The following is an 11,181-nucleotide window of genomic DNA, read 5'->3' on the forward strand; positions in this document are numbered from 1 at the left end:
TTACAACTACACTACTGCCGACTCAGCCCTCAAAAACATCGGATGCTCTATGAGGCTGTGGACGCTGAAGCGCAGGCCAGCGTTTTTAGCGGGAAGTTTTTTTAAGACCGGAAAAGAGATCCATAGCATGTCTGCTGCACACGGAACGACGAAGCTTTCAACGTCCGGCCGGTAGCAACTTTCATTTCGGCTGTTGCTGGACTGCACCTCTCGTGCCCAGCAATCGCGAAGTTTACGTTTACGTCATAATTTAAGTCATATTTCTATGATTTCAAGATTAGCGAAACTTAAGCTTGATTTAAACTGGCGGAAAGCACCTTTTGTGTCTATCGCCGGACAAGCAACAACGAGGCCACGAAGCGCCGGACTATCAGATTTTACTCATAATAAAAATGTCATAGCCACCAGGGCCCCTTAAATCATCTGTGTATTGGCAATACTAAACTGGCTTAAATAATTTATGTGGCTTCGACTTGGATTATTGATATTTATTTTTATTTTGCAAACTTGCCATAATTAGCACACTATATGAAATCATGTAAAGTGTTTTCTTCCAGAAACCGGAGAAGGCTCTTGCTCTTAGTGTTGTCCGTTTGCCACTTAGAGAAATCCTCCTCCTTCGTTGCCAACTGCACACTTCGTGGAGAATCCGTGTCCTTGACGCCCTCGTCCCTTCACACGTCCACAGCAGGTGGCGAACATCCACCTCTGCAGCCGATGTAGAACACTTCGGACAGGTGGTCGGTCCTATGTCTTGAGAGCCCCATTCTAAGGGATACCTCCTTTAGTCTATAGTTAAGTTATTAGGGAGCGGGTAAGCGCACGGCACGATGAGGGCACGTGTACTTTTCCGCAGAGAGGATGCTAGGATGGGGACAACGGAGCGGGAATCAAAAGGTAGCTCGGCGGGGAGTACATTAGTGTTTACAATTTGGTGTGTGAGATTGTCAACTTTTCTCTGCTCAGCATTCGCAGCGTTATCTTGTGTCTTATCTGAATGCGTATCTTTGTTTCCTTATTAAGTGCATAGATTTCCTGGGTAACACATAGTGTCTTCGTCACTCTTTCCAGTTGTTTTATGGCGGCTAAGCAGTCTGTATAGATGTGGGCTTCTGTTATGGACTCGATTTTACTTATGGCCTTCATAGCATCGCGGATTGCATAAAGTTCCATCACAAGCGGGTCCGGATGTTCTGTTTTGTATTCATTATGCACGTTTAGCTCTTCGTGTGTCGGGCTGGTAGCTGCTGTTCTGCCGCCATTTTTTGTAATCGACGCATCTGTGTATGCAATACAGGTTCCTGGGAGTACATCAACAAGAGGGCGAGACGCCGGCTTATCTTTACGACGTAGCTTAGTCGTTTTATTCGTCGTAATAGTCGTGAACTCCCATGGAGGGGATCAGCCATTGTCGGTGTTTTTACTCTCACCGCATTGGTCAAGGATGCTAGGTGTATAACATATTTTCGCTTCATATTTGTTTTACCTCTCGCTGTTCAATGAGTTCTGTCAGTGGGCTGAGCTGCGCAAATTCCCGAAGAATAGGGATTGGGGTAAGTTTTGGTAAGGCCGTGATTGCGCGCTTGGTGTTCCTCTTTATTGTTTCCAACTCTGTCCCCTGTTGCCTCGTCAGTCTTTGAAACTGAGACTGGTATAGAATCCTGGGCTGAAGCATCGATGGGCCAGTACGGCGCTCAGGCCCGTCACTGACGTTCATATGAATTTCCTTTTTCTTTGAATCTCCTTTTTTCCACGTCCTCCCGAAAGTTCTAGAGGACCAGGAAGGATAGCAAGCGCTGACTGAGCTTCATGAAGGCTTGTATTCGCGGTGGTAGACATATGGAAAGGCATTTGCTGCAAAGTGGGCTGATTATTATTATTATTTTAATGTTCCACAGCTGCGTGAAGCAGTCACTAGTGAGCAGAAATGTGTGTACAAACATTTTATAATCCATGCACAACCTCAGACCAATGGGGATAGATTTCGCATGGTGAGCAACTAAAGTTGCACAACAAAAGCCGAGTGTCATTCGTCTGGAATACTCCGTCTTCACTAGAGATGCGGCCGAGGAACAACAGTTTTTCACTGCGAAGTTGTGTTTGTTTGGTTGTAGAAAAGTTCTGAACCCTCGAATGAGTCGACCGTTGCCCCACTGTCTTTTAAGGTTTTGTCGAATTTTCACCAACAGCGTCATCTGGGTAAATGAGACTTGCCACAGCCAGGCTGAAAAGTTTCTCAGGCAGAATAATGTACAAATGGTGTCGAATTGAGCGCAAAAAATCGTAGCCAAATAAAACCTGTCTGGCGGGGGTACTAAGGGCGTGTAGTCTATGCGCACATAACACCCTCGGTGACTAGTATCTACGCAACTGCCACGAGATTACTTTTATATTTTCCTTGTAAAATCATTATCCTTTGGAGACTTCAGTAAGCTAATAAAGCACTGTAATAAAATTAAGAAAATGACTTACGCCTGCGATCAGCGTACGCTTTTCATAATGTTTCTTAGCATAGAGAATAATTTGCCTGCAACACACACGAGCAGGTAAGGCAGAGGATGCATATAGCATTCGTGCTGCGCCCATAGTGCATCTCGTGTCTTAATAGTAATTAGTATTCGCTACAAACGAAGACATTTCCGTTTGAGCGAAAAGGTCTTGAAGCGTGCTTTCTCAGGCCCAAGTTAATCTCTTTATGCTCTGGATTTTCATCGTGTGCCGCTTGCCTCATTTTGCTGTTCTTCTTCCTTGGCTCATGGCATACACTCACGAGGGGGGATTGATCAAGGCGCATTCAAAACAGAAAAAGAAGAACGCACGCTCTTCGTGCTGCTGCGGGGGCGCCGAGAGCCACTGCGGATTTGGCATGGACCAGGAAGCCTCGTCGCCAGTCGCTGGCGGCGGTTCGACCCAGGAGGCTTCGGGCCAGCCGCGACGCATCAAGGACCGAGGCCGAGCGTCCAGCACTAGGGCGCAGCTGATGGCAGTGCGTCCAGAGGACGTCGCCGGGCAGCAGCAAAGCACAAGTGCCGTTACAGAAACCCGGCCGCTCAGCGACATCCCTCGTCACTCGAGACCAGCCGGGGCCTGCATCCGGGCATCTCCAGAAGCAGAATCATGCCGAGACCTGTCACCAGAGGTAGCGGCGGCTGTGCGTCAGGACCCGTCCCAGTCGTCCGAGAACCAGTTAAGTCGCCTTTCCCAGAACACAATGAAAAGGCGAGATCGAACACCTCCCCTAGATTTTGATTTCCCATCAGAACTGCCGCTCCCAAACATATCGAATCTGTGGCTACGCGATGAGTCCCCACGCGCCACTCAGCTCAACAGCGACGGCTGCCCCAACCGAGGCACGACTATTGCGTCTTCCGGTTCTTCGTCGTCGCCCGGAGCACCTTGCATACTCCGCGCCAAACTGCACGAGCACGCTCCGGAAATCATTCCAGACGACGATGATAATAAGAAGCGCAGACAAGTACATGACGGCCTGGCCCCGAACCAAGAAGTTGATGACACAGATGTGCCTGCTCAGGCTCCATCTGGCACCAGCCCTGCGCCGAAACAAGAAGACAAGTTTAGAAATTACAAAGGAGCGCTAGCTGCGTCGTGCCAGCGCCGTGTCATAAACATGAGGAATCGCGAGTCACCCGAGCGTCGGGTGCACACGCTTCACACGGCTTTCAACTCTACGCGATCCTTCCACTATTCGCCTTCTCATCGGATGCGGCATGCAATGGGACACAGGACACCAGTGGCCCCGCCGCTTCCTGCGGCAACAACGAGCTCGGAGTCCCAGGAGGAGCTGGGCCCCTCCCGGGAACGCAGAGGAGCGTTAACACCCACGCGCGACCAGCTTCAGAACCTCTACAATACGTTAATGATCCTCGATCACCCACCCAAGAGGGAGCGACTCAGCCGGGCAGCTTTCAGGAGAAAATTCTTCTTGCCGAAAGGGATCAAGGCTACGCCGCCGCAGCAAGCTGCACTTCCTCGGCACCGGCTTGACTCAGTGACGAGCATAGGAACCATTAAGCCGGCGGTAAGTGGGACGTTATTTTGTACTGCAACCCCACCCAGAGCGGTCAATCCTCGCATTGACAAATCGTACATTTACCAACCTACAGCCTAGCGCACTGTCTCGCACGACGCCTTATCAGTGGATAAGTCCCTCTACCTATCCACTGGAAATCCTTAATAAGAATGCGTTACCTGCGTGTACGATCTGAGGGGACAACCAGGTCGCGAAAAACGGGTACTTGAGCGCTCTTGAGTGCGCCATATCAGACATGGCTAGCGTACGTAACGCTGCAGGTAAAGAGTTAGGTTTGAGGGGGTTTAACGTCCCAAAGCAACTCAGGCTACGAGAGATGCCGTAGTGGAGGACTCCGGAAATTTTGACCACTTGGGGTTCCTTAACGTGCACTGACATCGCACAGCCCACGGGCGCCTTGCTTTTTGCCTCGACCGAAAAGCAACCGCCGAGGCCAGCATTCCATTCCGCATCCTTGGGCGATGTAGTCAAGCGCCCTAACCACTGAGCCACCCGGCGGGTCAGAGAAATAGACCCGGGATAGTGGTGCCATAATCGTGTGATTAGGCGCTGCCGAGCTTTGGTTGCCGGGATGTTGCGGTATTATATTATCTCCGGAAATGCAACAAGTTCGACAACTAGCCGTTCCCCAGACATTTCTGCACCGGGGTTGTGAGCGAAAAATCGCAGGCATGATTCCGGCTGGCGGTAGGTGGCAGGTGACACGGCCATACACAGAGTGGTACTCAGGCTTGCATGACGTCACGAGACCACGTTACATGACCGAGTGGGCAAGCGCTGCCAACTCGGGCTTCGTCTTTGAGTTGCGAGGGTGAAATCAGAATCCAGCCATTCAGGACTTTTGGATTTCGATTTAGGCACGTTCCTACGGCTTGGTTGAGCGAGGTTTTATATCTACGGGGTGCTCTTTTAGAATAATGGGGTACTTAAAGCTGTGTACTTACTAGGATGTGTGTGATAAATTAAAGAATTACTCATAAACGGCACCAAAGTGTACGTGAACGATGATCCTCAAAGGGAGCAGTTAACATTATCGTTCCATAACCTTAAAGACGGCGCTTCAGTGTCCCCCAATTTTCCCTCCGCCTGCATTTACTTTCGCGCTAAAAGCATATATTTTTGCGGGGGTACGTCGTGCCGAAGACACGAACATTTTGCAAGTTGGGGCTACCCTGGGAGTACAATGAAAAATAAGCAATGGTCCGTACCGCTCTTGTACGGTGTGCTTTAAACCGACAGCAAATATAAATTAAAGCGTTCAAGAGAGTACAACTGGACTCCCCCAATACACCCGTAGTGGAAAATAAATGTGATGAACGGCAGGTGTAACAGCGGATACCTGCTTCTTCCGGCTGTGCGCACTTGTTTGCATGCATTTATAGAGCGGTCATATGGGTGCCAGCGTCGAATGCAAACTGAATGCGAGTTAAGCTTAGGCATTCGTACAAAGTTGGAAACCTAGTAAGAGACCCTACTATTCGAAACCACTGCGAATTGCTTCAAAAGCGGACAGAATTTGCAGCACGTGGGGCCTGCGTCAACGTGCCTTTCAGCTCGCGATACCACACAGGGCATCACGTGACTCCTCTTACTGCGAGACCGAGCGGGACTAAAAAAATTTAATATGAAATGCGCAGTTGGTGTTATTCGGCTTGTTAGTGCTGGTTGGTGCATTTTATGTTTTGGTCGTGTGTTGTCTGGCGGGTAACACGTACAAGTAGAGTGTTTATTCTTCCGTCACGCTGGTTTAGAATTACCCCATTGCTAGATGCACACAGCAGCGCTTAATGCACGCCTGGTTTTGTTGTGAAAGATAGAAAGCAGCGAGAATCGCATATATCTGCGTTAAACACGAGCAAAAAGCGAATTAATATTGGCGTGCGTGCTTGCTGCAAGCGTTTCCGGTAGCAGCTCATGGATTTGTTTCTACGCTGTTTAATAAGTATAGCAGATGAATGGTTTAAGCATCTTAAAGGCGCTCTGTGCCATCCAAGGCCTGGTCCTAATGCCCTAATCGCCTACATTGAAATAGTTCAAGCTGGCAGTCGAATGGTACCGCATCCATCGTCGCAAACCGAAATCGGCCACTCGCATCTGATTTGTAATGCATCGACATGATTTGACGTACTGCACTGTTCTGTACCCTGCCATGTCGAAATTCTTTTCATCGAGACTTAGTGACCAGATGAGCGCCTATTTCTCACTATAGGCGCATCAACTTCAGTGTTGTTCACAGCGGCGGAACGCAGCCACTGAATGAGGTATATAGCTCGGCGGAGACTGTTGGTCGCGTCATTCATTTAATTGCGGGCAAACAGTGTAATTCTACTACAGCCCGTTCACTAGAGTTTACTTTGTTTGAAAAATCGATTTAAATACTGTGGATTAGCTTTAACAGGACCGCGAACTCTTAGATGCGGCAGTTGAACTGTCGAGGTATACACTGTAATTAGGAGAGGGTCGCACGTAATTCCACATGTAGTGCGGGCGCTGCCCAGAAATGGCACCCCAATACCGCTAGCCCACCCACCATACTTAATTATGAACTGAATTTTATTCGTTGCAACAGTCAGCACGCCTTCGTGGTGCCAAAAAGGGTTTGAGGGGAATGAATATGCGCATTCGCACAAATTCTTTGCGATCGACCGCCTAGGTTATTCGGGAAGCCGATCATGGGAGCCCATCAGGCTGAGCCAGCCTTCGTCGTCAGACGGTTTCCTAAAGGCGCGCGCCGATATTAGTATTACCAACCCAATGACAGTACCCCAAAATATGGATGGGAGCAGTATAAGTACTTGTTCCCCAGCCAACGCAAGCAGCGTGCATATAGAAAGTTGATTGAGATGTTTCATGTTTTCTAGCTCGAGAATGTCAACTGCCCGAAGAAACTCGTGCTCGATGCTGCGATGTCCCGCACAACAGCCAGCATCGATACCAAATTCATAATGTTGCATTCGGCATTTGCACAATATAACAACGGACGCCAGTAGGCAGTACAAGAAGAGGCACGTGCGAGGCGCGGTCAGTGTTGCCTTCTTCAGCCTAACTCGCCGCGAAATGCTGGTGCATGAAATGCAACAGAATCGACAAATGTTTTGAACGAAGATGAAAAACTGAACTCATCTTCAATCTGCATTAAGAAGCGATTTGAGGAATACCAGAATGGAAGCTTGGGCGAGTTGGTGACGTTTCACTTGCCACATAGCGCTAAACACACAGCGAGACATAAGGACGGGCGCTAACTTACAACTGAACTTTTATTGCAAGAAAGCAGGCAATATAAGCACTTCCTTAACAATGAAGAAGAGGAGATACAAAGGAATTGGAATACAGGAAGCAATAAAATAGCGTTATCGTCGAACAACATTCACAGATTAGCAAACATAAATCCGACAAAGAAATGCAATTTCTGTCAACCTGTGATTGTTGTTACACGATAATGCTGTTTGATTGCTTCCCGTATTCCAATGCCTTTATATCTCCTCCTCTTCATTGTTAAGAAAGTCTTTATATTTCCTGGTTTCTTCCAAATGTTCAGTTGTAAGTTAGCGCCCGTCCTTTATGTCTCGCTGCGTCCTTGTCTGCTTAGCGCTATGTGGCGAGGGAGGAATAGCAGAGCTGAAATTAATAAAGGATATTTAGCTTGCCTCAAAGTTAGTTATAATGTTAACTGGTAATAAGCTGTTCAATTAATTACTTATAATTTGACATTTCAAACTGCTTCAATTGGGCATCTAGTTTTTAAGAGTGCACGTTGTTTGGTGAGTCGGTCGTACATTCTTAAGCAATGGAAATGCACCCTGTCCTTGTGCTCTTTTTGTTCGTGTCTTTACTTGCGCATTTCCATTGCTTAAGCAGGTATCTAGACCCAATGGGGGATTTGTATCTAGCCCTTATTAATAGCCATATCCGTTTTTAGAATTTCTAAACCGCGAGAACCCTCGAAATTGTGGCCCAACAAATGTTGCTTTACCACGCCAGAAGACACGCGCTTCCCAAAAAAATCTGTCAAAGCAAGCTTCTCTTGCCGCCTCTCCTGCCATCAGTAAATTTGGCGCCAATGCCCCGTTACTTCTCCGTCCTGCCTCCTGGTGATTATCCATGTTGTTCCAATTCACACAGGATGAAGAAGTTCAGTTGAAACTTGCGCCATTGACTAACCACGCTGGGCAGCTGCTTGGGTCTTTAGGAAGTGTTCGCCCTTTCGCGCGAGATAGCCAATGCTTGTTGACCCGCAGTGGCAAGGGTAATAGCGTTTTCAGAATTACAAAATCTGCTTTGGTTCTAAATAATGACCAGCTACAAACATCTGGTTGCAACTAGACGCCTAACTAATCCATTGAAGGGTAATTATCAGAAACTATAGGCAACCATCGCACTAGTTAACATTTTTCCCGCCGGAGTGGTGCAATTGTTAGGGCGCTCCACTACTGTGCCCAAGGATGCGGGATCGAATTCTACGCCTCGATGGCCGCTTTTCGGTAGAGGCAAAAAGCAAGGCGCCCGTGTGCAGCTGTGCGATGTCAGTGCACGTTAAAGAACTCCAGGTGGTCGAACATTTCTGGAGTCCTCCTCTACGGCGTCTCTCATAACCTGAATCGCTTTGTGACGTTAAACCCCCAAACCAAAAAAAAAGTTCACATTTTTCTCCTCTAGCACTGATACAATAGCTCTGCAGGAGCCTTCTTCGTATCTCAAAAAGCTTATTTTAAAAATTAACGACCGGCTATTTTGAAACGACTGGTGTGCAGGGTACACACCACCTACGACGAATCTTAAAGTAGAGGTCTCGTGGTCACAAACCCGAAGAACCGGGGAGTTCAAAGCCAAAAATTTGTTTTTTTCTTATGCGTCACGCAGGACAAGGGAGCATTGCAAGGGGGCACGGACCAAGGCGACGACGCATTGTCCACGGTGCAGTGCGCTTGCCTTGCTGCATGCGCAGTCTTGGCCGCGGTAGTGACGTTGACGGCCCTCTACTTCTTCATTGCTGCGCCCCGTAATCGGCCGAGGCAGTTGGTATGCTCCACGGACGATTGCCGGCTACACGCGCTCTTCCTCGACTACAACATCAATAATACCTTCAGTCCTTGCGCGGACTTGAACAGCCACATCTGCGCCGCCTGGAAACCATCGCAGACGTACGCTGAACTGGGCGCTACAGCGCTCCGACACGTGGCTGTCAACTGGGTGGATAACTTTCTGCCCCTCCTACGTCGTGGAGCAGACCCGATCAAAATAGCCGAAAAACCTTTAGAGATGTACGAAGCCTGTGCGAAAGACCGAGACGCAGCCACGCTTCTCGATGCAACCCACTTCACGACCTTCATGACAGAGTTGAACCTCACGTGGCCCGGGAAATCAGGCGTAAATGCGCTGGGACTGCTTGTGAACTTAGCCTTCAACTGGCAGATGACCTTTTGGTTGAGATTCCGGGTTAAAATATCACACAAAAAACACAGGAAGATTTATATCGTGGCCGGTGACGCCGACGCTTTGTCGCTGTTCGCCATGAACCACCGATATGTGATGGAACGGGGCAGCTACGTGGATTATTGGATGACTCATTACGTAGCTCTCTACAATAATACGTCAGTTCCTCCTGTGTCACAGATAACAGCTAGCGCCAGTGAACAGACGGACATAATCACTGTTCTCACTGACTTTAGGAAGAAAAAACGCCGGTTGGTCACTGTCGTTTCTCCGGACAGCACACTGAACCTGACAGGACGGATCACGGCGTCGGACTGGCTAGAGAAACTAACGACGCACCTTCCCACAGGGGAACTGTTTTCCTTCGGCGACCGTGTTGTAGGCGACGGCACGTTGCTCGACGCTATTGGCCTGCTTTTCGACAAGTACAGCGACGAGCAGCTTGTTTACCACCTATCCTGGCAGTTTATCCAGTTTTACTTTTTGGTGCTGGAGAGAAGACCCCTGCAGATCGTCCACTGGGGCAAGGCTTACTCTTCGGCCTACGTGCCCGTATACTGCACTTTATACGTGGAGGAAGTGTACAGGCCCCTGGTCGCTGCTGTGCATATCAAGCTGACTATCACGCCTGCCGATACCACCCGGCTCAACTTCGCCCTTGGCGGGCTCATGGAGAGGCTCGTGTCGGCCATCAACGCCTCGCAGCTGGAGTACGAGGTCAAGCGTTCTGCCCTGACCAGGTTCCAGTCTATGCAGATACAGTCTTGGCCACCGGGAAGGTACTTCAATGAAGAAGAATCCGAGAAGATGTACAGCTGTTATCCGACAAATAAGGATTCATTCGTGCAGTACTGGATCGAGTCTCATCGTTGCCTGCAGCGCACCACGGACTTTGTTTTCCGCCGCGAAACCACCGGCTTGCACCGGCTGCTGTCGTCGTCGCCCGTCGCCTACGACGCAATTTTGAACGAGATCGCAGTCGGCGCCAGCGCGCTGGCGCACCCCTTGTACTATCCTCACGGAACGCCGGCGATGTTCTACGGAGGTCTGGGCTTCCTGTTCGTGGCGGAGGCACTGAAGGCCCTGGACTCGGAGGCGCTCGCCATCGTGTCCAACGCAAGCGCTGCGCTCACTAACTCAACGACCGAGGGCAAGAAGGCGTCTCGCTGTTTTACCGTACAAAAGAACGACACGCGCGCCACCTATTTTGCCGCACTAAACATCGCCTACGCGGCTTTCGTTGAGGACGAGGCCACCGAATCGCTGGAGCGACGTCGTCCGATTAGCGATAAGCACACCGAGAAAACGGTGTTCTTCCTGACCGTGTGCCGCATGATGTGCCGAGCGCGCACCTTGCAGCGACCAGGCTCGATCGACTGCAACGAGCTGTTCAAGAACTTTCCCGAATTTGCGAACGCCTTCTCTTGCCCTCGCGAATCAGCCATGAATCCCACCGAACGGTGTTTTTCTTTTTAATCAATTGGCTCCTGGCTGGTGAGAATAAAAGACTACGTTCTTTTTTTTTTCCTCGGTATGCGTGCAGTCTTGTCCGAGCAAATTACAGATGAACAAGAGACTGAAAGATGCAACGGCAGCGCCTCTGGTAAAATGTTTGGGCATATGACTGCAGGACAAGCCAAACTCATCCCTGGCGTTTATCGAGCACCACAGATTTGTGATTGAATCTGTCTATGATT

The 11,181-nt window shown here is 49.3% G+C and overlaps 1 protein-coding gene across 1 annotated transcript; it reads left to right on the plus strand.

The window, feature by feature from the left end:
- Positions 1 to 2,866: 2,866 nt before the first annotated feature.
- Positions 2,867 to 10,974, plus strand: LOC146184255 (uncharacterized). Its single transcript, XM_084608523.1, has 2 exons — positions 2,867 to 4,039; positions 8,912 to 10,974. The coding sequence occupies exons 1-2, from the start codon at positions 2,867 to 2,869 to the stop codon at positions 10,958 to 10,960; spliced, it is 3,222 nt and encodes a 1,073-aa protein (XP_084464649.1). The 3' UTR covers positions 10,961 to 10,974.
- The last annotated feature ends 207 nt before the right edge of the window (positions 10,975 to 11,181 follow it).

This window comes from Amblyomma maculatum, chromosome 7 (assembly GCF_055883805.1).
Source record: "Amblyomma maculatum isolate TAMU_Amacu chromosome 7, ASM5588380v1, whole genome shotgun sequence".
Classification (NCBI taxonomy): Eukaryota; Metazoa; Arthropoda; class Arachnida; order Ixodida; family Ixodidae; genus Amblyomma; species Amblyomma maculatum.